We start from the raw sequence: 27360 nt of genomic DNA, 5'->3' as shown, positions 1-27360 counted from the left end.
GAAACAGCCCATGGACCGGAACAGGGGGGAAAACTGAGATTAATTATATCCCCCGCCCCTCCTCCAAAAAGACGCAGCATCGCTGTAAGGAAACAGGCACCCCAATCGGACAGCTACAGTGCGTGTTGATGAGGAGAAGCCGCGCAGGCTTGTGGCGGCTGAAGAAGCGTCGAGAAAGCGGCAGAGCGGGTAACCCGGCGGGGCGGCGGCGGCGGCGGCGGCGGCGGCGGCGGCGGCGGCGGCGGCGGCGGCGGCGGCGGCGGCGGCGGCGGCGGCGGCGGCGGCGGGGGGGGGGGGGGGGGTAATGCGGAGGAAGGGGGGGGTAATGCGGAGGAAGGGGGGGGGGGGTAATGCGGAGGAAGGGGGGGGGGGGGGGGGGTAATGCGGAGGAAGGGGGGGGGGGGGGGGGTAATGCGGAGGAAGGGGGGGGGGGGGGGGTAATGCGGAGGAAGGGGGGGGGGGGTAATGCGGAGGAAGGGGGGGGGGGGGGTAATGCGGAGGAAGGGGGGGGGGGGGGTAATGCGGAGGAAGGGGGGGGGGGGGTAATGCGGAGGAAGGGGGGGGGGGGGGGTAATGCGGAGGAAGGGGGGGGGTAATGCGGAGGAAGGGGGGGGGGGGGGGTAATGCGGAGGAAGGGGGGGGGGGGGTAATGCGGAGGAAGGGGGGGGGGGGGTAATGCGGAGGAAGGGGGGGGGGGGGTAATGCGGAGGAAGGGGGGGGGGGGGTAATGCGGAGGAAGGGGGGGGGGGGGTAATGCGGGGGGGGGGGGGGGGTAATGCGGGGGGGGGGGGGTAATGCGGGGGGGGGGGGGGGTAATGCGGGGGGGGGGGGGTAATGCGGGGGGGGGGGGGGTAATGCGGGGGGGGGGTAATGCGGGGGGGGGGGGGGGGTAATGCGGGGGGGGGGGTAATGCGGAGGAAGGGGGGGGGTAATGCGGAGGGAGGGGGGGGTAATGCGGAGGGAGGGGGGGGTAATGCGGAGGGAGGGGGGGGGTAATGCGGAGGGAGGGGGGGGGGTAATGCGGAGGGAGGGGGGGGTAATGCGGAGGGAGGGGGGGGGTAATGCGGAGGGAGGGGGGGAGGCAAGAGAAGTGATTGCAGAGCCTCTGGCTCTGATCTTCAGTTCGTCGTTGGCCTCTGGTATAGTACCAGAAGATTGGAGGTTAGCGAATGTTGTCCCATTGTTTAAGAAGGGGAACAGAGACTTCCCCGGGAATTATAGACCGGTGAGTCTCACTTCTGTTGTCGGCAAGATGTTGGAAAAAATTATAAGGGATAGGATTTATAGTTATTTGGAGAGTAATGAATTGATAGGTGATAGTCAGCATGGTTTTGTGGCAGGTAGGTCGTGCCTTACTAACCTTATTGAGTTTTTTGAGAAAGTGACCAAGGAGGTGGATGGGGGCAAGGCAGTGGACGTGGTATATATGGATTTTAGTAAGGCGTTTGATAAGGTTCACCATGGTAGGCTTCTGCAGAAAATGCAGATGTATGGGATTGGGGGTGATCTAGGAAATTGGATCAGGAATTGGCTAGCGGATAGGAAACAGAGGGTGGTGGTTGATAGTAAATATTCATCATGGAGTGCGGTTACAAGTGGTGTACCTCAGGGATCTGTTTTGGGGCCACTGCTGTTTGTAATATTTATTAATGATCTGGATGAGGGTATAGTTGGGTGGATTAGCAAATTTGCTGATGACACCAAAGTCGGTGGTGTGGTAGACAGTGAGGAAGGGTGTCGTAGTTTGCAGGAAGACTTAGACAGGTTGCAAAGTTGGGCCGAGAGGTGGCGGATGGAGTTTAATGCGGAGAAGTGTGAGGTAATTCACTTTGGTAGGAATAACAGATGTGTTGAGTATAGGGCTAACGGGAGGACTTTGAATAGTGTGGAGGAGCAGAGGGATCTAGGTGTATGTGTGCATAGATCCCTGAAAGTTGGGAATCAAGTAGATAAGGTTGTTAAGAAGGCATATGGTGTCTTGGCGTTTATTGGTAGGGGGATTGAATTTAGGAGTCGTAGCGTTATGTTGCAACTGTACACAACTCTGGTGCGGCCGCACTTGGAGTACTGTGTGCAGTTCTGGTCCCCACATTACAGGAAGGATGTGGAGGCTTTGGAGAGGGTGCAGAGGAGGTTTACCAGGATGTTGCCTGGTATGGAGGGGAGATCCTATGAGGAGAGGCTGAGGGATTTGGGATTGTTTTCGCTGGAAAGGCGGCGGCTAAGAGGGGATCTTATTGAAACATATAAGATGATTAGAGGTTTGGATAGGGTGGATAGTGATAGCCTTTTTCCTCTGATGGAGAAATCCAGCACGAGGGGGCATGGCTTTAAATTGAGGGGGGGTAGTTATAGAACCGATGTCAGGGGTAGGTTCTTTACCCAGAGGGTGGTGAGGGATTGGAATGCCCTGCCAGCATCAGTAGTAAATGCGCCTAGTTTGGGGGCGTTTAAGAGATCCGTAGATAGGTTCATGGACGAAAAGAAATTGGTTTAGGTTGGAGGGTCACAGTTTTTTTTTAACTGGTCGGTGCAACATCGTGGGCCGAAGGGCCTGTTCTGCGCTGTAATGTTCTATGTTCTATGTTCTATGTTCTATGTAATGCGGAGGGAGGGGGGGGGGTAATGCGGAGGGAGGGGGGGGGGTAATGCGGAGGGAGGGGGGGGGTAATGCGGAGGGAGGGGGGGGGTAATGCGGAGGGAGGGGGGGGGTAATGCGGAGGGAGGGGGGGGGTAATGCGGAGGGAGGGGGGGGTAATGCGGAGGGAGGGGGGGGGTAATGCGGAGGGAGGGGGGGGGGTAATGCGGAGGGAGGGGGGGGTAATGCGGAGGGGGGGGTAATGCGGAGGGAGGGGGGGGTAATGCGGAGGGAGGGGGGGGTAATGCGGAGGGAGGGGGGGGTAATGCGGAGGGAGGGGGGGTAATGCGGGGGGAGGGGGTGTTGGTGGTAAAGGCGGGGGGAGGGGGTGTTGGTGGTAAAGGCGGGGGGAGGGGGTGTTGGTGGTAAAGGCGGGGGGAGGGGGGGTGGTGGTAAAGGCGGGGGGAGGGGGGGGTGGTGGTAAAGGCGGGGGGAGGGGGGGTGGTGGTAAAGGCGGGGGGAGGGGGGGGGTGGTGGTAAAGGCGGGGGGAGGGGGGGGGTGGTGGTAAAGGCGGGGGGAGGGGGGGGTGGTGGTAAAAGCGGGGGGAGGGGGGGGTGTTGGTAAAAGCGGGGGGAGGGGGGGGTGTTGGTAAAAGCGGGGGGAGGGGGGTGGTGGTAAAAGCGGGGGGAGGGGGGGTGGTGGTAAAAGCGGGGGGAGGGGGGGTGGTGGTAAAGGCGGGGGGAGGGGGGGGTGGTGGTAAAAGCGGGGGGAGGGGGGGGTGGTGGTAAAAGCGGGGGGAGGGGGGGGTGTTGGTAAAAGCGGGGGGAGGGGGGGTGTTGGTAAAAGCGGGGGGAGGGGGGGTGGTGGTAAAAGCGGGGGGAGGGGGGGTGGTGGTAAAAGCGGGGGGAGGGGGGGTGGTGGTAAAGGCGGGGGGAGGGGGGGGTGGTGGTAAAAGCGGGGGGAGGGGAGGGTGGTGGTAAAAGCGGGGGGAGGGGGGGGTGGTGGTAAAAGCGGGGGGGGGGGGTGGTGGTAAAAGCGGGGGGGGGGGGTGGTGGTAAAAGCGGGGGGGGGGGGGGTGGTGGTAAAAGCGGGGGGAGGGGGGGTGGTGGTAAAAGCGGGGGAGGGGCGGTGGTGGTAAAAGCGGGGGGAGGGGGGGTGGTGGTAAAAGCGGGGGGAGGGGGGGTGGTGGTAAAAGCGGGGGGAGGGGGGGTGGTGGTAAAAGCGGGGGGAGGGGGGGTGGTGGTAAAAGCGGGGGGAGCGGGGGTGGTGGTAAAGGCGGGAGGAGGGGGTGGTGGTGGTAAAGGCGGGGGGAGGGGGTGTTGGTGGTAAAGGCGGGGGGAGGGGGGGGTGGTGGTAAAGGCGGGGGGAGGGGGGGTGGTGGTAAAGGCGGGGGGAGGGGGGGGGGTGGTGGTAAAGGCGGGGGGAGAGGGGGGGTGGTGGTAAAGGCGGGGGGAGGGGGGGGTGGTGGTAAAGGCGGGGGGAGGGGGGGTGTTGGTAAAAGCGGGGGGAGGGGGGGTGTTGGTAAAAGCGGGGAGAGGGGGGGTGGTGGTAAAGGCGGGGGGAGGGGGGGTGGTGGTAAAAGCGGGGGGAGGGGGGGGTGGTGGTAAAAGCGGGGGGAGGGGGGGGTGGTGGCAAAAGCGGGGGGAGGGGGTTGGTGGTAAAAGCGGGGGAGGGGGGGGTGGTGGTAAAAGCGGGGGGAGGGGGGGGTGGTGGTAAAAGCGGGGGGAGGGGGGGGTGGTAAAAGCGGGGGGAGGGGGGTGGTGGTAAAAGCGGGGGAGGGGGGGTGGTGGTAAAAGCGGGGGGAGGGGGGGTGGTGGTAAAAGCGGGTGGAGGGCGGGTGGTGGTAAAAGCTGGGGGAGGGGGGGGTGGTAAAGGCGGGGGGAGGGGGGGTGGTGGTAAAAGCGGGGGGAGGGGGGGTGGTGGTAAAAGCGGGGGCGGGGGGGTGGTGGTAAAAGCGGGGGGAGGGGGGGTGGTGGTAAAAGCGGGAGGAGGGGGTTGTGGTGGTAAAAGCGGGGGGAGGGGGGGTGGTAAAGGCGGGGGGAGGGGGGGTTGGTGGTAAAGGCGGGGGGAGGGGGGGTTGGTGGTAAAGGCCGGGGGGGGGGGGGTGGTGGTAAAGGCGGGGGGAGGGGGGGGTGGTGGTAAAGGTGGGGGGAGGGGGTGTGGTGGTAAAGGGGGGGTGTGGTGGTAAAGGGGGGGGGTGGTGGTAAAGGCTGGGGGGTGGTGGTAAAGGCGGAGGGGGGGGTGGTAAAGGCGGGGGGAGGGGGTGGTGGTGGCAAAGGCGGGGGGAGGGGGATGGTGGTAAAGGCGGGGGAAGGGGGGGTGGTGGTAAAGGCGGGGGGAGGGGGGTGGTGGTAAAGGCGGGGGGAGGGGGGTTGGTGGTAAAGGCGGGGGGAGGGGGGTTGGTGGTAAAGGCGGGGGGAGGGGGGGTGGTGGTAAAGGCGGGGTGAGGGGGGGTGGTGGTAAAGGCGGGGGGAGGGGGGGTGGTGGTAAAGGCGGGGGGAGGGGGGGTGGTGGTAAAGGCGGGGGGAGGGGGTGTGGTGGTAAAGGCGGGGGGAGGGGGGGTGGTGGTAAAGGCGGGGGGAGGGGGGGTGGTGGTAAAGGCGGGGGGTGGTGGTGGTAAAGGCGGGGGGAGGGGGGGTGGTGGTAAAGGCGGGGGGAGGGGGTGGTGGTAAAGGCGGGGGGAGGGTGGGTGGTGGTAAAGGTGGGGGGAGGGTGGGTGGTGGTAAAGGTGGGGGGAGGGTGGGTGGTGGTAAAGGCGGGGGGAGGGGGGTAGTGGTAAAGGCGGGGGGGGGATGGTAAAGGCGGGGGGAGGGGGGGTGGTGGTAAAAGCGGGGGGGGGTGGTGGTAAAGGCGGGGGCGGGGTGGAGGTAAAGGCGGGGGGCTGGTGGTAAAAATGGGGGAGGGGGGTGGTGGTAAAAGCGGGGGGAGGGTGGTGGTGGTAAAAGCGGGGGGAGGGGGGTGGTGGTAAAAGCGGGGGGAGGGGGTGGTGGTAAAAGCGGGGGGAGGGGGAGTGGTGGTAAAAGCGGGGGGAGGGGGGTGGTGGTAAAAGCGGGGGGAGGGGGAGTGGTGGTAAAAGCGGGGGGAGGGGGAGTGGTGGTAAAAGCGGGGGGAGGAGTGGTGGTAAAAGCGGGGGGAGGGGGGGTGGTAAAAGCGGGGGGAGGGGGGGTGTTGGTAAAAGCGGGGGGGTGGTGGTAAAAGCGGGGGGAGGGGGGGTGGTAAAAGCGGGGGGGGGTTGGTGGTAAAAGCGGGGGGAGTGGCGGTGGTGGTAAAAGCGGGGGGAGGGGGGGTTGGTGGTAAAAGCGGGGGGAGGGGGGGTGGTGGTAAAAGCGGGGGGCGTGGTGGTAAAAGCGGGGGGAGGGGGGTGGTGGTAAAAGCGGGGGGGAGGGGGGTGGTGGTAAAAGCGGGGGGAGGGGGGTGGTGGTAAAAGCGGGGGGAGTAACAGCGGGGGGGAGGAGGGGTGTAACGGAGGGGGGGTAACAGCAGGGGCGTTGGTTACAGTGGGGGGGGAGGGGGGGTTACAGCGGGAAGGCAGGGGTGTAACAGAGGGGGAGCAGGGGGGGTAACAGCGGGGGGAGGGCGGGTAACCGGGGGGGGGGGGAGAGGGGGGTAACCGGGGGGAGGGGGGGTAACAGCGGGGGAGTGGGGTGTAACAGTCGGGGAGGGGGGGTAACAGCCGGGGGATGTGGGGTAACAGCGGGGGGAGTGGAGGGGGCTAACAGCGGGGGGGGCTAACAGCGGGCCGGGGAGGAGGGGGTAACAGTGGGGCGAGGGGGCTAACAGCAGGGGGAGCGGAGGGAGTAACAGCGGGGGGAGTGGAGGGGGCTATTAGGGGAGGGAGGGTGACAGTGGGGAGGGGGGTAACAGCGGGGGGTGGGGGGTGACAGCGGGGGGAGCGGAGGGGGGTAACAGCACGGGAGGGGGGTAACAGCGGGGGGAGGGGAGCTGGTTAACAGTGGGGGGAGGGGGGTAACAGCAGGGGGAGGGGAGGGAGGGTAACAGCGGGCGAGGGGACGGGTGTAACAGTGGGGGGAGGGGGGTAACAGCAGGGGGATGGGAGGGGGGGTAACAGCCAGGGGAGGGGGGCAGAGCGGGTAACCTGGGGGAGGGGGGCAGAGCGGGTAACAGTTGGGGGAGGGGGGCAGAGTGGGTAACAGTGGGGGGGAGATGGGGGAATGGTGAAGGGGCAGAGCGGGGGGGCAGAGCGGGAAAGTGGGGGGAAGGGGGCAGAGCGGGTAAGTGGGGGAGGGGAGGCACAGTGAGTTAGCGGGTGAGGGGGCAGAGTGGGAGGGGGGGGCAGAGCAGGGGAGAGGGGGGCCGAGCGGGTTAGCTGGGTGGAGGGGGGCAGAGCGGTAAGTGCAGGGGCAGAGTGGGTGACCGGGGGTTAGGGGGTGGAGGCAGAGCGGGTAACCAGAGGGCCAGAGTGGGCAACCAGGGGCTGGGGAAGTGGGGGTAGAGCGGGTAACCGGGGGGAGGGGAGGAGGAGTGGGCAGAGCGTGTAACTAGGGGAAGGGTGGGGGAAGGGGGACAGCGGGTAACTGAAGGGAGGGGTGGACAGAGTGGGTAAGCGGGGGGTGGGGGCAGAGCAGTTAACCGGTTCCTCTAATTCATCTTATTCCCTTTGTCGCGTTCCCTGTTTGAGGTTTCACCATTTCTGAGATCTTTGAATGACCTTCTGAATTAATCTGTTAATGTGAGAAATAGTCCAATTTTTGTGTATAGATAAGGCTATGATGTCCCAACTTTCACCCGTGCTCCCTGAAGAATTGTCTCATCAAGGAAGCAGTAATATATCCATGACAAATCAGTAATGAGCTAACAACAATCTGAAGCCATAACTAATTTTATATGTTTGTGCATTTGTGTCTGCACCCTAAAAGTTACCCTTGGAAGTTAAGATAAAAGTTAAGATTTTAAAAAATCTAATGCTTGGTAGTTGAACACGGTGAAAAAATTTCACCGGACATTTTATTTATGATAACAAAATAAGTGTACATTGGATGAGCTAGTTGAAATATTACAATGTCAATCAGTCATGATCTAAATTAGGGTGGCACAGTGGCACAGCTGCCTCACAATGCCAGGGACCCGGGTTCGATTCCAGCCTTGGGAATTTATATGTTCTCCCCATGGGTTTCCCCTTGGTGCTCTGGTTTCCTCCCACAGTCCAAAGATGTGCAGATTATATGGATTGGCCATGCTCAATTGCCCTTATTGTCCAAAGATGTGTTGGTTAGGTGTTCGGGGTTACGAGGAGAGGGCCTGGGTTGGATGTGGAGAGTCGGTGCAGACTCGATGGGCCAAATGGCTTCTTTCTGCACTGTAGAGATTCTGTGATGCTATAAATGACACTGATCTGATGCAAATTGACCATAAACTGCAATTAGCAGTTGTGTTTTCTGCCATACAGGTATATGCATAACCACAGCAAACTGGTCTAGAACAAAGGGTCACAGTCTTAGGATATTAGGACTGAGGTGAGAAAAATCTTCACTCAAAGGGTAATGAACCTGTGGAATTACCTACCACAGAAGGCTGTGGAGGCCAAGTCACTAAATATATTTAGGAAGGTAATGGATAGATTTCTTGACTGTAAAGGTGTCAAAGGGTATGGGAGAGCGTGGAGTATGGTGCTGAGATGGAGGATCAGCCATGATCATGTTGAATGGTGGAGCAGGTTCAAAGGACTGAATGGCCTACTCCTGCTCTTATTTCCTATGTTTCTTATGTGCAAGTGTCCCAAGGTGACTCTTGCTGAGTAAAGTTAATGGAAACTTGAGGCATTTTTCACATCTGAGGCTCACCATTTATTGTGGGAAATTAAGAATCAATGTTCTTTACTACAGGGAAACCAAGATGACTAAGAAGAGAAAACGTCAAGATGACTTTCAAAAAGTGAAGCTAAAAGTTGGTAAAAGGAAACCAAAAGCAGACAATGCAACCAACACCAGCTTCAGAACACACGCCATCCATGTTCCAGAGCAACTGAAGAGTGATGCATCACTGCCAACAAATCACCGCAAACTTAACATAAAGGTACATGTGCTGTCTATTTGACAATCAAGATAAGTACACAGTAGTTTTTCCTTCCAATTTACTCTCTTGAAGGTTGTCATGAAATCAGTTATTTTTATCCTTGTGTGCTTTGTAAGTTAGCACCTATGGGGTTTGCTCCATTCAGGATGCAGGATGTTCCAATACTTGTTACATTTGATTTTGCCGAGTAATAAAGATGGGACACTCAGTGTTTTGATAGATCACCCAGATCAATTCAGGGGTCAGTGAAGAGCTCAGGAGTCAGTCAGTTTTAGGTGAAGAGAGAGTCAGGAGCAAGAGAAGTTCCATGCAGCTAAAGTGTTCTGTTAGCTCTGAGAAGATGGAAGGCTCCATGTGTGAGGGCTTGAGATAAGTCCTAGAGAGTTAAAAGGCAGAGGAGGGTTGAGATTCTGTGCTGTGGGTTGTTGGGGTGAAGGTGACACTTTACAGTCATGGTGTTACACTCATCATGGCTGTAGAACTAAGGTTGTACTTGTGAGTGCAGCCTTGGGAATCCAGGGGAATGTAGTCTTGGGAGATGATATCGAAACCCTGGGAGGTGAGCACTTGTTTAGGCAATTTGAATTGGAGTGGCTTTGGACTTAATCTTCAAAAGTGACAAGTTTGGAATCCCTCATGAGGGAGACTGAGTTTTAACAAGGGTGCTAACTGCCTGGAATGCGCTGCCAGAGGAGGCGGTTGAAGCGTATACAACAGCAACATTTGAGAGGCATCTTGATAGATATATGAATAGGCAGGAAATAGAGGGATACGGACCGTGTAGAGGCAGAAGGTCTTTAGAAAGACCTTCATGTGGCGACGCAGGCTTGGTGGGCTGAAGGGCCTGTTCCTGTACTGTGCTGTTTTTGTTCATAAGACAGTGTTAACTCACAGTGGAGACTGACTCTAGGGTGGTTGCTGAGAAATCTGTGTGATCTGTCTTGGTCACATCTGCCATTTATTGTGCAGTGTGGTCTATTTGACCACAGTTAATTTACATGTCCTTGTTGATTCTGAATATTGGAGGATCAAATAGATATTGTAAATTATTTTACTTTTCAGACTTTGTGTAATAAATTTTTTTAGTTTAAAAACCATGGAATCTTTATTCTCTAAACTTTGTCTACCTTAAACAAAAAGTGACTTCTCCCTCGCTGGATTGGACAAAAAATGTTGAGGTCTGGTCCAAGAGCATAACATGAGGTAAATCTTTATTTGCTGATTTCACAAGTGCCGATTTGTTATGTGCTGCCAAGGCAGTGAGTGCATTGGACATGCAGTTGTGCTAGATCCTGTTCTCAATTTATATTTGTGTGTGGCTACTTCCAACAGTAGAAACCCTGACTGATGACATTTCCCCAAGAGTACCAGGTCATGTGGCCTGCACTCAACATATCTTTAACTGACACAGGCTAAATTGGCACAGAATATGTGTTAATTGTCTATGTCTCAGTATGTCATTGGTATCTTTATTGTCCAAATCAATTCTTGTTCATTCTTGTCACATACTAAAACTTTACTGTTTACAGTGAATACCTAAAAACAGGCCTTGAAAAAAATGGACACCATGTGGTCTTGACAGACATTAGTTTGAATGATTCAACAAGGGGACTGCATAAACAGTAGTTTAAAGTTTTCAGTTAACTTACAGGCTTACTACTTATTTATTTGAAAGATTGTGCTCAAGTAGAAAAAGAGAAGACATTTCCTGAACGCATAACTTGCATTTGAATCCAAACTGGGCAGGATTGTCTTGCATGGAATGTTTCTTCTGGTTAATTTGTGCAACTCTCAAAAGGTTAAGTAAGAAAAACATTGACTAAGTTTGTGGCCTGTGCAGGTTTGCCAATTAAATCCTACGTTTCAAAGCCTCCTGCATTTTCAACAAGCGTAGGCAAACGTTATTACATTAAATTTGTTGGGGGTCTCGTTCTGGTAGACTCTTCATGTTCAAGCTGTGCCACTCTTATGTAGCTCAGTGGATGGTGGCAGTCTTGTCTCAGAATGTGGTGGGTTCAAGTCCCAGCCCAGAAACTTGAGCACTTAATGTAGGCCGATATTCCAATGCTCAACTATTGGCGCTGCTAAAAATGATCTGCTTCCATTTGGATTACTGTCAAACAAATTGTAAGTCTTTTGCCTACAGAGCGCAAAGAAAGAATTGGCAAAATTAGCAATAAGCAGGGCCATGGATTTAAGAGGGAGAAGGCTAAAAGGGGAGTTGTGGAGAAACCTTTTCACTCGATGGTGGGCGGGAGTCTGATCTCTGCCTTCCCGATGTCAATGGGTGCAGACTAAAGTGGTTATGATGGATTGCTGGATTAGCTATTCATCGCCAGTTCTGACTGGACCACACAAAGCATCTGTTGTCATCTGCAAAATCTGCTCACTATTCCAAGATCATTTCAGAATGCAAAGATTGAACGCCCCCCCCCCCCAACTTATTTTTTGTACTTCCAACCATGTGTAAAGTGGCACAGTGGCAGCACGTTGCTCCCTCACAGCTCCAGGGACCCAGGTTCAATTCCAGCCAGGCAGAAACTGGAATTTTGTTTTTGGATGATGTTCCTGGTGTTGTCCTCCAATACCACTGTTGTGAAACTGAACCAGACTGTTTTCAACTTTGGTGAGTGGAGTGTGTGCAGTCTAAAACTCTTAGTTCCACCTTATTCCTTTCACCCAATTCTCCTGTGCTTGCTGACGTACACTGGCTCCCAGTTAAGTCATGGCTTGGTTTTAAGCTTAGTATCTTTGCCTTTAAATCCTCCCATGACCTTTCATCTCTGCAATCTTGTCCAGCCTTCGAATGCTGTGAGATATGTGTTCCTCTAATTCTGGCTTCTTGCGCATCCAGATTTTAATAATTTCACCTTCTGAGGGATTAAAAAGCATTGTGTGATTTTTGTTTATATTGTACAATGTACAGTTTTTAATTTAGTTTTTCCTTTTCTCTTTCAATAGGATCTGCTGACACAGTTGCACCATTATAGTTCAGGCATCAAACAGAGTGCTCTGATTGGCCTTAAAGATCTTGTATCCCAGCATCCGTCAGTAATTGCATCTCATCTTTCCAGTATTCTCAGTGATGTAGCAGCTGTGTTCACAGACAAAGACTCCACAGTCAGATCAGCAGCAGTTCAACTTTTAAACTTTCTTGCTCCTAGAATATCTGGTGATCAAATGGCCCCTTTTTATCCTTTGGTTTGTGCACACCTTTCCAGTGCAATGACTCACATAGTGGAAGGGATACAAGAGGATGCCTTGAAGATCTTAGATATTTTGTTGGAACATTATCCTGAACTTCTAACAGACCATAGCAGTGTCCTCCTGAAGAATTTCCTGGAGCTCATTTCACATCAGAGATTGTCAAAGGAATTGAAAACTGGAGGGAAAATGTCTTCCTGGATGCTATCTGTCAACCCAAACCGCCGGATTACTTCTCAACAATGGCGGCTTAATGTACTGAGTAGGTTGAGAAAATTCCTTCAGGCAATTGTTGCGGGTTCAAGCCAGTCTGTGGAGAATGAAGCTATTTTTGAGAGAGACGACAGGATCAAATCTGAACATGTGACCACGTTGCAGATCAAGTGGGAGAATTATGTAACTGGACAGCAAAAAATACAGTTGTATGAGCACTCTGGATCCCAACCCAGTACTGTAATTCCATTCAAACTAAGGTGAGAAACTTTAGGAAGACCTGACTCCCACACATAGAAATATTAAATGACTGAATCTTAACTGAGTAGAAAAGAGACTGTTTTAATTATCCACTATTTTTTAGTTGAGCTTGCTTTGTATGTTTGTTCTACATGCTAAAGTACATTTATTGAGCAAGGAACACAATTAGCCACTTAATCTGTTTAGGTGCTAGCTCTTCAAAAATCTCTTTTGCATGGCTTCCCTTTGACAAAGTCCTGCATAACAGATTATCGTGCAAGATAAAGCGCATGGGATTGGGGGAAGTGTACTGAGATGTGTAGAAAACTGGTTGGCAGAGAGGAAACAAAGAGTAGGAATTAATGGGTCCTTTTCAAATTGGCAGGCAGTAACTAGTGGGGTGCCACAGGGATTGGTGCTGGGACCCCACCTATTCACAATATATATTAGCGATTTGGATGAGGGAACAAAATGTAACATCTCAAAGTTTGCAGATGATACCAAGTTGCGTGAGAGGGTGAACTGTGACGAGGGTGCAGAGATCCTTCAGCATGAACTGGGTGAGTGGGCAAATCAATGGCAGGTGCAGTATAATTTGGATAAATGTGAGGTTATTCACTTTAGAGGCAGAAACAAGAAGGCAGATTACTACCTGACTGGCTGTAAATTGGGAGAGGGGAGTGTGCAGCGGGATCTGGGTGTCCTCGTGCATCAGTCACTGAAGGTAAGTATGCAGGTGCAGCAGACGGTAAAGAAGGCAAATGGCATGTCGGCCTTCATTGCCGAGAGGTTTCGAGTACAGGGGAGCAGGGATGTGTTGTTGCAATTATACAGGGCCTTGGTGAGGCCACACCTAGAATATTGTGTGCAGTTTTGGTCTCTTTCTCTGAGGAAGGATGTTCTTGTTCTCGAGGGAGTGCAGCAAAGGTTTACTAGGCTGATTCCGGGGATGGCGGGACTGATGTATGAGGAGAGATTGACTAGGTTAGGATTGTTTTTGCTGGAGTTCAGACGAATGAGGGGGGATCTCATAGAGACTTAAAATTCTAACAGGACTAGCTAGAGTAGGTGCCGGGAGGATATTCCTGATGGTGGGGGAGTCCAGAACCAGGGGTCACAGTCTGAGGATTCGGGGTAGATCATTAAAGATGGAGGTGAGGAGACATTTCTTCGCCCAAAGAGTGGTGAGTCTGTGGAATTCATTACCACAGGAAGTAGTTGATGTCAAAACATTGAATGTATTCAAGAGGCAGCTAGATATAGCATTTGGGCAAATGGGATCAAAGATTATGGGGAGAAAGCAGGATTAGGCTATTGAGTTGGAATGATCAGCCATGATCGTAATGAATGGCGGAGCAGGAGGAAGCCATTTGGCCTATCTTCTATGTTTCTATAAAATTTAATTCTGCCTCATCAGTAAGCTAGAAACTGCTTATATGTATCTTGTTAAGGTATTTGGTAAAAATTGTGATGGACAGAGCCTATGACTTCTATGTACATCCACACCCATCCCAGGATGAGTGTAAGAAGGTTGGAGAGGGGGATGGCTAAAACTCTGTAAATGGGATACTCTTCCCCGACCGCAAAGTGCACACCCATTGTCATTTTTACAATGGTGAGTCACTGGGTGGAAAATCTATTTAAATCCTGCTTCTACAGTGCAGCTAGGAGCTTGATGGGCAGAAATTAAATTTTAACCATGTTTCCTGGGGCTTTGGGAATCCAGTAGTAAAACAAGAGGTTGTTGGCTCCAGAACCTAAGTGCTATTCGTGGAATTCAACAATGCTTCCTGCAGATCCTTGAAGAAGCCTTCACTCCCAGCACCACCTCTGACCTTACAATCCTCACACTGACACTGCTCTCCAGCTTCAGCTGCAATTACCCCAGCCCCTAGGTGATCTAATTCACTTCTGTGTGAATGATTCCTATTCATAGCTGGCCTATGTATATTTTAGACATATTCTCTGTCTTTGTGTCATTAGTTTTGTGGTTTAATGGTAATCAATCTAAAATTAGGTTACAATTCTCTAATCACACTCGTGCATTTTCACTACGTTTATTGCTTCTGATTTTCTTCTGATTTCTGTAGTTTTTATTAAGATGTTCCATAGGCATCAGATGCATTTTAGTTTTGCCAAATGGCCTGTCTGTTTGAGAGTTTGAGCAGTGAAAAATGGGAAACTATACAGGGGATCCGCACAGCAAACCCATCTACAAATAAGATGTTTCAGTTTAAAAATCAGGAATAAAATCTTCCGTTGTACTATTTTTTCCTTGTCCAACTTTCTGCTAAGGCTTGTTTTGTAGGGGTTTCAGCTGCTCATTTTGAGTTTTGCTATCTTGTCTGGGTGCTTGCTTAGCTTTGGTGAAATTTGGTTACCCACTGAACCATTGGAGGAGTTTTGTTAAATTTTGTCAGGTTAGCTATTCATAACTGATTCTGAAAGTCTGAGGAACTTCAATTGTGCTTAATGCCAAGATTAATTGCTTCAACTCTTTCTAAATATTGATTGGAGGGTGATGGGGAAATCATATGTGTAAGGATTATTTGAAATGGAAGGTCAACCGAGAGGCAAAATCCAGAATATCTGGAAGGTAAAACTGAGAGTTGGGCAGTTTTTTAATAATTAAATATTTTTGAAAGTATTACCTATACCTTTGATAGTCGATTTAATACCATTTTAACTTGCAGTGTAGGACCTAATGAATTTAGTTACATCTCCTTTTCCTAAACCAATATTAGTTTATTTCCTTCAGTTTTCATTGATCCCGAATGACCCTGAATAGGAATGTTTTCCTATACTATAAGCTATCAGCATTAAGCCGAATACTGAATTTCAAATATTTTCAAATCTCTTGCCATTTTAAATCACCATCTTGCTCTCATGCCCACAGTTCAGTCCTTGGCTGTGTTTCAGTGAAGCCCAATACCCACCTGGCTTTTGTAATATATTGTTTTGCTTTCACGGAATGCTGACTCTTGTTTTGCTATTAACACGTTCTGCTAGCTTACCTTTATGCCACTATTATTAGCACCTGCTTTAGTCCTTAACATGACTATTAACATTCCCTTTGTCTTGTGTCTGTGACATCTTTGGCAAATCTCTCCTGAACACTCACCTACTTCTGATCTATTTTACTCCACCTACTCTACATCCTCTTGAATAATATAAAACCTATCACATTTCTACTTCTCTTCAGTTCTGAAGAAGTGTCATACAAATTCAAAATGTTAACTCTGTTTCTGTCTCCACATGTTGTAAGAGTTTTAACAACACCAGGTTAAAGTCCAACAGGTTTATTTGGTAGCAAAAGTGTTGTCCAAATAAACCTGTTGGACTTTAACCTGGTGTTGTTAAAACTCTTACTGTGTTTACCCCAGTCCAACGCCGGCATCTCCACATCATGTCCACAGATGTTGCCAGACCTGCTGAGTTTTCCAACATTTTCAGTTTTTATTTCAAATTTCCAGCATCCACAGTATTTTGATATTTATAATAATTTGTAGGTTCTTGCTTCTGCTCTTTCCAAAGAGCTGGCATTGACAACTGTGCTGCAGAGTTTTGATATTCATCGGCCGGAAAATGCTACAATGGTAGTTTTGTGGTGTGCAGCCTTAACTGGACTGAGTTCCCCATTGACAATGACATTTGCACCACAATGCTGGTGCAACAATCCAATGAATTAAGCGAGGGAAAATGGAAGAGAATTGTTGTATTGGTTTTTGTGTGCAAAATATGCAGACATTCTTGACCTGTGCAATACAGAACCCGCAACCCTGTCCATGATAGTGAACAGTGGACACTCAATGGGTATGCTAATGCCCTGCTTCCATAACAACGTAGAAATTAATGGACAAAGGCCAATGACCATCTAGTTTGCTTTCAACCATCTTGGCAATTATGCAACAACAATTAAGTTAGTTAATCATAGCAATTGAACGTTATCAGTTAGATCCAAAAATTATAGAGAAAATTTCAGTGGTGATGAACTGTGGGAACCCAAGTCCAAAGTTAACCTTTTTCTCTGGAGCAGATTACACTATTCATGCCTGAAATTATTCGTACTATATTCCCAGTTGTTATCATCCATAACTAATTGATTTACTTTATATTTGAAAGAATGATCCTCTTCTGCATTGTCAAAAACAGTTATTGTTTTTCAACAATTTGCAGACATGCAGATTGCAAGGCTGGCAGAGGGTCAAATGACAGTGTTTAAAAATTCTCTAGGATTGGCCTTCCCGAACTGGGCTGTGATTCCCACCGGAGTCGTAAGATAAAATTTTGGAGTTGTGATCTCTGAGTCAGCAGTAAGATTCCACAGATTATTTGTCATTTCATGCTCACAAATCCCTTTAATACCAAGATGCACTATGACATTAATTAATCAGATTGAAATGGCTGTGTCTGGAATGATTGGTAATAGTGTAAATCCAGCAATTTCACAATCAAATTCAATGGGAGCCTCGGTTCAAGGAAATATTACCACTGAATTTGGCCATCAGAAGAGCAACGCAATTGTCCAATAATTTGCATTGAATGGGAACACATGACAGGAAGCCAGATTTGTCCTTTCTTGATTTGTTTATCCTTCTGCGCCATTCTCTAATTCTTTTATTTCTTGTATTCATGTTTTTTCACATCAATTAGAATTCTTAGAATTTTCTTTATAGTCTTTTACTGTGAAAGATTATGAATTTTTTTTAGGAGTTAGTTATTTTGGTTCCTTCTTAAACCTCTTTTTCCTGAGGTGAGCCAGTAGGAATTACAAATTTAAGAACAAGGGAGTAGCCATAAATGTATTTTGAGTACCAAAGTTTAATATTGCAGTATCTTTTCAGCCTAGGGGATTGTAGTGGACAGTGATGTTTCTCACAAACATATAATACTTGGTGGTTCTTTCTCATGATTGGTAACAATATTTGTCTTTTTCTCAATTCGGTTATCCTTCTGTACATTCCCTAATTATGCTTTCATTTCTAGTATTCATGCTTTTATTGCATTACTTGGAGTTCTTTAAAAATAATTCTTTACACTCTTTTCCTTTTCCATTTATCTCTGTTACTAAGTACTTAAGAATTTATTTTTTGAAAAATGGATAGACCTGTAACTGGCAATAAAAAGACTAAAATTACATATGTTTGGAAAGCAATATTTTGTGGCTCAGAATCTCCATTGTGCCTTTATTTTTCTGTTTATATTCCAGACCTTCACTTGACACTGAAGAAAGTTTGCCCTCAGCAGAGAATCTTAAAGGATTCATTCAGATACTCGTGCCCCTTCTATTGGAGTGTTGGGTGGAAGCTTCTCCTCAGCTTACTGGCCCTACACCAAGTAATCTACTTGAACCAGAAGCCATGATGCTTAGGTTGCAGGTTCTCGGCATCATCCAACTGTTGTGGAAGCTAATGCGGCACCAGGATGAGACTTTGAAATTAGTAAGGGAAATACATTATTAATTTTTAAATGAGGTGGAGTTATTGTAGTGATTTCTTTGTGGGTGGGGCAAGGATATTGAAATAACTTCTTTGTTTCAAACAGAAAAACAATTTTTACCATTGGCATTTACACAAATAAACTGGGAGCATATAAATATCAGAGATGAAAGGAAGTGGTGAGAAAATGTTAAGATTAAGTCAATGTCTTCCATTGTGGAAGTAAGGGGATTAATAATTGAACTGAATTTAGGGTGGTGCATTAGTTTCATAGAAGTATGAATACTTCAAACCTAACTGATTTCACTTCATAGCACTATCTAAAACCTGTTCGGCCTCCTGATCTGAACAGATGCTCTGACGTCTTCTTGCAGGGGGAGGGGAGATTGCTTCGGAGATTTGTACTTTTGCAATAGCTCATCCATGACTGTCAGTTGGATGCAACATTGGTTGATATATAAGAGTCAGCTGCACTCATTCTCATAGATGGACCTAAGATATCATGGGATATTCAGCCCCCAAGGCCCCAATCTCTGGAATTTCCTCTTAACTCCTCTCCTGTCCTACTTTAAGTTCCTCCTTAAAATCAACAGGCTGACCAAGATTTTAGGCACCCTTCCTCATGACCCCTTTTGTTTTGTCTCCCTTTTTTGCCTTAAGCCTAAGTGAAGCACATTTGATCTATTTTCAATATTAAAGGTGCTATACACAGAGTTGTTAAGCACATTAGAAAAATTCCATGGCTTGAAGGCTTGAATGAGCCCCACCCTCCACCGAGTTTAAGGCAGTCCAACCCACTTTGTCCACCTGTTTCTCATACACTTGTCTGGCCTTTGAATTCAGTAGGCCTGGAGATTTTGTAAGAACTATTCTTAATGTTGTGCCATCGGTTGGTAAATACAATCAGAATACTAGGATTTTCAATATCAAGAATTTGAGATTTATATAAATTGTCTAGAACCTGGATTTAAATTGTGTTTGAGGTCTCGAAGGCATCATAGTGGACTACAAAGAAGCTTACAAAGACCAAAAGTTTTGATGCACCTGGTTTAGTATTTTACTTTGTCCAATTGTAGTTAAATATTCTTTCCATGTTTTTCAGGAATCCTGGTTAAGGAATCACTATCTCTGTGATTTTAAAGATCAGTTCTTAAAACATTTTCCTTATTCTGTGTTGGAGGCAGCCAAACATAAAAAGAAAGATGGAGTTAAAAAGTAAGTATGTGACGAATACCACGAGAACATTTGTTATTGCATTGAAGCTGTAAGTAGCTTAAAGTTTTTGGAACTGGTGTGATGCAATTTTAACATTGCTTTTTCACTTGCTAGAATTTAAACTTGAGTTACTGGATAAAGCTTTGTTATATCTAGGGTTCCTAAGGATCCTTGCAATCGCAGTACAGCTCAGTCCTTGTAGTGTATGAACCTACTTGCAACTTGACAATGTTTGGTATTTTCACATGAATCAGTACTCCTTCCAACTGGTGTTCAACATGGAGATGTGCTGAGGGTAGCAAGAGCACAGATTGTACTCTGAGGAATTTCAGTGTCCATCACTGAGAATGACTTGATAGCACCTCTACTGACTGAGCTGGTTTGAGTCCTAAAGGCCTTATCTGTCAGACTGGGCCTGTGGCAGGTGGTAAGAGGGACAAGAAGGAAAAATGTATTTAATCTTGTCCACACCAATCTACCTGTTGCAGATGCACCTGTCCATGATGATAGTATAGGTAGGAGTGATCACAGCACAGTCCATGTGGGGACAAAGTCCCATCTTCACACCAAAGACACACTCCATTGTGTTGTGTGGTCTATACCTCCATGCTTAGAGCTTGGCTCGGGAAGTGGCTAGTTCTTATTCTTAGACTTATTATTTTTAGACTTATTAGTGATACACAGCATGGTTTTGTGAAGGGAAGTCATGCTTCACTAACTTGATTGAGTTTATCGAGGAAGTGACGAAGATGACAGATGAGAGAAAGGCAGTGGATGTTGTATACATAGACTTCAGTAAAGCCTTTGACAAGGTACCTCATGGTGAAAGGTGAAGTCACGTGGATCAGAGGAGAGCTGGCAAGATGGATACAGAACTGGCTTGGCCATAGAAGACAGAGGGTAGCAGTAGAGGGGCGCTTTTCTGAATGAAAGGCTGTGACTGGCGGTGTTTCACAGGGATCAGTTCTGGGACCTTTGTTGTTCATAGTATATATATATGATTTGGAGGAAAATGTAGTTGCTCTGATTAGTAAGTTCGCAGACGACACAAAAATATGTGGAGTTGCGGATAGTGAAGAAGATTGTCAGAGGATACAGCAAGATATAGACCGGTTGGAGACTTGGGCAGAGAAATGGCAAATAGAGTTTAATCCAGACAAATGTGAGGTAATGCATTTTGGAAGGTCCAATGCATGTAGGAATTATACAGTAAATGGTAGAACCCTTATGAGTATTGACAGGCAGAGAGATCTGAGCATACATGTCCACCGATCACTGAAAGTGGCAACGCGGGTGATAAGGTAGTCAAGAAGGCATATGGCATGCTTGTCTTCATCGGTCAGGGCATTGAGTATAGAACTTGGCAGGTCATGCTGCAGCTGTACAGAACCTTAGTTAGCCTCCTTTGGAATATTGTGTACAATTCTGGTCACCACACTACGAGAAGGATGTAGATTCTTTGGATAGGATACAGAAGAGGTTTACCAGGATGTTGCCTGGTCTGGAGGGTATTGGCTATGAGGAGAGGTTTGATAAACTCGATTTGTTCTCACTGGAATGATGGAGGTTGAAGGGTGACCTGATAGCAGTTTACAAGATTGAGTGGCATGGACAGAGTGGATAGTCAGATGTTCTTTCCTAGGGTAGAAAAGTCAGGTACTATGGGACAATGTTTAAGGTGCGTGGGGAAAAGTTTAGAGGAGATGTGCGAGGCAAGTTTTTTACAGAGGATGTGAATGTCTGCATCGCGCTGCCCAGGAGGTGGTGGGAGCAGATACGATAGCAGCACTTAAGGGGCACCTAGAGGAATACATGAATACATAGAACATAGAACAGTACAGCACAGAACAGGCCCTTCGGCCCACGATGTTGTGCCGAGCTTTATCTGAAACCAAGATCAAGCTATCCCACTCCCTATCATCCTGGTGTGCTCCATGTGCCTATCCAATAACCGCTTAAATGTTCCTAAAGTGTCTGACTCCACTATCACTGCAGGCAGTCCATTCCACACCCCAACCACTCTCTGCGTAAAGAACCTACCTCTGATATCTTTCCTGTATCTCCCACCACGAACCCTATAGTTCTGCTCCCTTGTAATAGCTCCATCCACCCGAGGAAATAGTCTTTGAACGTTCACTCTATCTATCCCCTTCATCATTTTATAAACCTCTATTAAGTCTCCCCTCAGCCTCCGCTCCAGAGAGAACAGCCCTAGCACCCTCAAGCTTTCCTCATAAGACCTACCCTCCAAACCAGGCAGCATCCTGGTAAATCTCCTCTGCACTCTTTCCAGCGCTTCCACATCCTTCTTATAGTGAGGTGACCAGAACTGCACACAATGTTCCAAATGTGGTCTCACCGAGGTCCTGTACAGTTGCAGCATAACCCCACGGCTCTTAAACTCCAACCCCCTGTTAATATAAGCTAACACACTATAGGCCTTATTCACAGCTCTATCCACTTGAGTGGCAACCTTTAGAGATCTGTGGATATGGACCCCAAGATCTCTCTGTTCCTCCACAGTCTTCAGAACCCTACCCTGTAATCCACATTTAAATTAGTCCTACCAAAATGAATCACCTCACATTTATCAGGGTTAAACTCCATTTGCCATTTTTCAGCCCAGCTTTGCATCCTATCTATGTCTCTTTGCAGCCTACAACAGCCCTCCACCTCATCCACGACTCCACCAATCTTGGTGTCATCAGCAAATTTACTGATCCACCCTTCAGCCCCCTCCTCTAAGTCATTAATAAAAATCACAAAGAGCAGAGGACCAAGCACTGATCCCTGTGGCACTCCGCTAGCAACCTGCCTCCAATCCGAAAATTTTCCATCCACCACCACCCTCTGTCTTCGATCAGACAGCCAGTTACCTATCCAATCGGCCAACTTTCCCTCTATCCCACACCTCCTCACTTTCATCATAAGCCGACCATGGGGGACCTTATCAAACGCCTTACTAAAATCCATGTATACGACATCAACTGCCCTACCTTCATCAACACACTTAGTTACCTCCTCAAAAAATTCTATCAAATTTGTGAGGCACGACTTGCCCTTCAAGAATCTGTGCTGACTATACCGGATTAATCCGCATCTTTCTAAATGGTCGTAAATCCCATCCCTAAGGACCTTTTCCATCAATTTACCAACCAACGAAGTAAGACTAACCGGTCTATAATTACCAGGGTCATTTCTATTCCCTTAAACAGAGGAACAACATTCGCCATTCTCCAGTCCTCTGGCACTATCCCCGTGGACAGTGAGGACCCAAAGATCAAAGCCAAAGGCTCTGCAATCTCATCCCTTGCCTCCCAAAGAATCCTAGGATATATTTCATCAGGCCCAGGGGACTTATCGACCTTCAGTTTATTCAAAACTGCCAGGACATCCTCCAGCCTATTAGCCTGTAACACCTTCTCTTCCTCAAAAACATGGCCCCTCTCCTTGGTGAACACTGAAGAAAAGTATTCATTCATCACCTCGCCTATCTCTACTGACTCCATACACAAGTTCCCACTACTGTCCTTGACCGGCCCTAACCTCACCCTGTCATTCTTTTATTCCTCACATAAGAGTAAAAAGCCTTGGGGCTTTCCTTGATCCGACCCGCCAAGGACTTCTCATGTCCCCTCCTAGCTCTCCTAAGCCCCTTTTTCAGCTCATTCCTTGCTAACTTGTAACCCTCAATCGAGCCATCTGAACCTTGTTTCCTCATCCCTACATAAACTTCCCTCTTCCTTTTCACAAGACATTCCACCTCTTTTGTGAACCATGGTTCCCTCACTCGGCCATTTCCTCCCTGCCTGACAGGGACATACCTATCAAGGACACCCAGTATTTGTTCCTTGAAAAAGTTCCACTTTTCATTAGTTCCTTTCCCTGACAGTTTCTGTTCCCAACTTATGCCCCCTAATTCTTGCCTAATCGCATCATAATTACCTCTCCCCCAATTGTAAACCTTGCCCTGCCGTGCGGCCCTATCCCTCTCCATTGCAATAACAAAAGACACCGAATTGTGGTCACTATCTCCAAAGTGCTCTCCCACAACCAAATCTAACACTTGGCCCCGTTCATTTCCCAGTACCAAATCCAATGTGGCCTCATCTCTTGTCGGCCTATCCACATATTGTGTCAGGAAACCCTCCTGCACACACTGCACAAAAACTGCCCCATCCGAACTATTTGACCTACAAAGGTTCCAATCAATATTTGGAAAGTTAAAGTCCCCCATGACAACTACCCTGTGACCCCCACACATATCCATAATCTGCTTAGCAATTTCTTCCTCCACATCTCTATTACTATTTGGGGGCCGATAGTAAACTCCTAACAACGTGACCGCTCCTTTCCTATTTCTAACCTCAGCCCATATTACCTCAGTGTGCGGATCCCCCCTCGAAGTGCCTTTCCGCAGCCGTTAAACTATCCTTGATTAACAATGCCACTCCTCCACCTCTTTTACCAGCTTCCCTACACTTAGTGAAACATCTATACCCCGGAACGTCCAACAACCATTCCTGTCCTTGTTCTACCCACGTCTCCGTAATGGCCACAACATCGTAGTCCCAAGTACCAATCCACGCCCCAAGTTCATCTACCTTGTTCCGGATGCTCCTTGCATTGAAGTAGACACACTTCAACCCTCCTTCCTGTCTACCGGTATCCACCCTTGACCCTGATACCTTCCCCAATACCTCACCACCCTCACTGACTTCTGGACTACAACTCCTTTTCCCACTCCCCTGACAAATTAGTTTAAACCCCCCTGAAGAGCCATATCAAATTTCCCTCCCAGGATATTGGTGCACCTCTGGTTCAGGTGCATCCCATCCTGTTTGTACCGGTCCCACCTTCCCCAGAATGTGTTCCAATTATCCACGTATCTGAAACCCTCCCTCCTACACCATCCCCGCAACCACATGTTTAACTGCACTCTCTCCCTGTTCCTCAACTCGCTATCACGTGGCACCGGCAACGTACCAGAGATGACCACATGTTTTGTCTTGGCTCTCAGCTTCCAGCGCAGCTCCAGAAATTCCTGCTTTAAATCCCCGTCCCTTCTCTTACCTATGTCGTTGGTACCAATGTGTACCACGACTTGTGACTGTTTCCCCTCCCCCTTCAGAATCCGGAAAACAAGGTCTGAGACGTCACGGACCATGGCATCCGGTAGGCAACATACCATCCGTGAGTCTCTTTTGCTGCCACAGAACCTCCTATCTATCCCTCTAACTAACGAGTCCCCAATAACTATTGCCCTCCCGCTCTGCCCCTTACCCTCCCAAGCCACAGAGACGGACACCGTGCTGGAGATCCTCTCACTGTGGCTCACCACTAGTATGTCATCCCCCTCAACCGTATCCAAAGCGGAATACTTGTTGCTAAGGGGAACGACCACAGGGGATCCCTGCACGGACTGCTTCCTCCCAGCCCCTCTCACCGTCACCCATCTGTTTTCATTCCTCGGAGTAACTGTATTCCTAAAGCTTCTGTCTATGGCCACCTCTGCGTCCCTAATGATCCTAAGTTCATCCAACTCCAGCTCCAGTTCCCTAACACGGTTTTGGAGGAGCTGCAGATGGGTGCACTTCCCACAGATGTAACCAGCAGGGACACTGTCGTCGTCCCTCACCTCAAACATAGTGTAAGAGGAACATAGCACTGCCTGCACACCCATCCCCTTTAGATACCTTGCCAGTACCAGGTAGAAACAGCAAAAATGAATTAAACTCACCCCTGCTCGCCCTGTCCCCCGAAGCCCTGTGAGCCAAAGCCTTATAGCTCACACTCTGCTTCCCACACACTCAAGCCCTGTGAGCCAAAGCCTTATAGCTCACACTCTGCTTCCCACACACTCAAGCCCTGTGAGCCAAAGCCTTATAGCTCACACTCTGCTTCCCACACACTCCACTGCCCGCTCCCAACGCTGCCCGCTGTATACTGCAGCCTACCTTTTATACTTCGCGCGCTTAAAAAACCCTTCCCAGACTCCTTAGCAGCCCACTTCCGGTTTTCACTTTAAACTTAAGAAAAATACTACTGCAAAAGTAAAGGCCAAAAAAACCCACACACTAGCTGACTAATTAAATAAATAAATAATTCAATCAATCTCTCACTAGCACTCCTGCCTCCAATCACTCCCTCTCAGCTTGCTCCAGTGGAACAATGAGCAACAATAGAATTGGAATGGATGGATACAGACTCCGCAAGTGCATACGGTTTTAGTTTAGGCAGGCATCATGACCAGCGCAGGCTTGGGGGGCCAAAGGGCCTGTTCCTGCGCTATACTGTTCTTTGTTCTGGAGCACACATCTTCAGTACTGCAGCCAGGATGCTGAGGGAACCAGTAAAAGGGGAAGACCTAGTTAACCTTGCCTTCACGAATCTACCTGTTACAAGTGCCGCTGTCCATTACAGTATTAATAGGTGTGACCACAGCAAAGTCCCACCTTCAAAGTGAGAGATACAGTCCATCGTGTTGCGAGGCACTACCATTGTTCTATATGGAATAGATTCAGAACAGGCCTAGCAACTCAACAGTGGAAGTCCATGAAATGCTGTCAGCTTTCAACAGTAGAAGCATTGCATTCAACCTTAATCGCTCACTAAATGGCCTAACATATCCCTCATTCTACCATATCATCAAGCCACGGCACCAGCCTGGTTCAATGAGGAATGCAGAGGACAGCATGTCAGGAGCAGCATCAGACATAACTAAAAATGAAGTACCAGCTTGGTAAAGGTACAACATAGGACTAAATGTATGCCTTACAGTGGAAACAACATGCAAGAACAAAGGGATCCCACAACCTATGGATCAGATCAAAGTTCTTAGTCCTGCCACATCCAGTTCTGAATGGTGGAGGAATTAAAAAATAGTAACTGAAGGAGGGAGCTCTACAAACATCCCTTCCTTCAATAATGGAACAGTTGATCAGGTTAGTGCAAAAATAAGGATTTGCAACTATCTTCCAGTAGAAGTGCTGAGTCAATGATCGACCTTAGTCTCCCCTGAGGTCCCCAGAATCACTGATGCATGTCTTTAGATAATTCAATTCACTCCATGTGATACTAAGAAATGGCAGAAGACAGTGGATGCAGAAAAGGCCATGTGCTCGAACAACATCCCAGTAGTAGCATTGAAGATATATTCCAGTACTACCTGTGCCCCTAGTCAAGCTGTTCTAGTGTAGCTACAATCCTGGCATCTACCAACAATTGGAAAATTGCCAAGGTATGTCCCATCCACAAAATTCAGGAAAAATCCAATCTGACCAGTTACCACCACATGAGTCTCCTCTCAATCATCTGCATGGTAATGGAAGATGTTGTTTTCAGTGCTGTCAAGTGGCACATACACAGCAACAAAGAGAACAAAGAACGGTACAGCACAGGAAACAGGCCCTTCGGCCCTCCAAGCCTGTGCCGCTCATTGGTCCAACTAGACCATTCGTTTGTATCCCTCCATTCCCAGACTGCTCATGTGACTATCCAGGTAAGTCTTAAACGATGCCAGCGTGTCTGCCTCCACCACCCTACTTGGCAGCGCATTCCAGGCCCCCACCACTCTCTGTGTAAAAAAAGTCCCTCTGATATCTGAGTTATACCTCGCCCCTCTCACCTTGAGCCCGTGACCCCTCGTGATCGCCACCTCCGACCTGGGAAAAAGCTTCCCACTGTTCACCCTATCTATACCCTTCATAATTTTGTACACCTCTATTAGGTCTCCCCTCATTCTCCGTCTTTCCAGGGAGAACAAGTCCAGTTTACCCAATCTCTCCTCATAACTAGGACCCTCCATACCAGGCAACATCCTGGTAAACCTTCTCTGCACTCTCTCTAAAGCCTCCACGTCCTTCTGGTAGTGCGGCGACCAGAACTGGACGCAGTACTCCAAATGTGGCCTAACCAGCGTTCTATACAGCTGCAACATCAGACTCCAGCTTTTATACTCTATATCCCATCCTATAAAGGCAAGCATACCATATGCCTTCTTCACCACCTTCTCCACCTGTGCTGCCACCTTCAAGGATTTGTGGACTTGCACACCTAGGTCCCTCTGTGTTTCTATACTCTTGATGGCTCTGCCATTTATTGTATAACTCCCCCCTACATTATTTCTTCCAAAATGCATCACTTCGCATTTATCTGGATGAAATTCCATCTGCCATTTCTCCGCCCAATTTTCCAGCCTATCTATATCCTGCTGTATTGTCCGACAATGTTCATCGCTATCCGCAAGTCCAGCCATCTTCGTGTCATCTGCAAACTTGCAGATGACACCAGTTACACCTTCTTCCAAATCATTTATATATATATCACAAATAGCAGAGGTCCCAGTACAGAGCCCTGCGGAACTCCACTGGTCACAGACCTCCAGCCGGAAAAAGACCCTTCGACTGCTACCCTCTGTCTCCTGTGGCCAAGCCAGT

General features: G+C 48.8%; 1 protein-coding gene across 4 annotated transcripts in view; it reads left to right on the top strand.

Moving 5' to 3' along the window:
* The first annotated feature begins 55 nt into the window (after positions 1 to 55).
* The window catches only part of tex10 (testis expressed 10), a 115490-nt gene continuing 88185 nt past the window's right edge, over positions 56 to 27360 (top strand). For 2 of the 4 annotated variants that reach the window (XM_078237272.1, XM_078237279.1), the window contains exons 1-5: positions 56 to 189; positions 8423 to 8612; positions 11574 to 12289; positions 17479 to 17710; positions 18810 to 18922. In XM_078237272.1, coding sequence (XP_078093398.1) covers positions 8433 to 8612; positions 11574 to 12289; positions 17479 to 17710; positions 18810 to 18922 — 1241 coding nt within the window. In that variant the 5' untranslated portion in view covers positions 56 to 189; positions 8423 to 8432. Of the gene's footprint in view, positions 190 to 1041; positions 1226 to 8422; positions 8613 to 11573; positions 12290 to 17478; positions 17711 to 18809; positions 18923 to 27360 lie in introns of those variants that run through there. The other 2 variants (XM_078237255.1, XM_078237264.1) reach the window with 2 other exon arrangements.

The sequence above is a fragment of the Mustelus asterias genome, chromosome 2 (genome assembly GCF_964213995.1).
Source record: "Mustelus asterias chromosome 2, sMusAst1.hap1.1, whole genome shotgun sequence".
NCBI lineage: Eukaryota > Metazoa > Chordata > Chondrichthyes > Carcharhiniformes > Triakidae > Mustelus > Mustelus asterias.
This window is presented reverse-complemented; position numbering and strand designations above follow the sequence as displayed.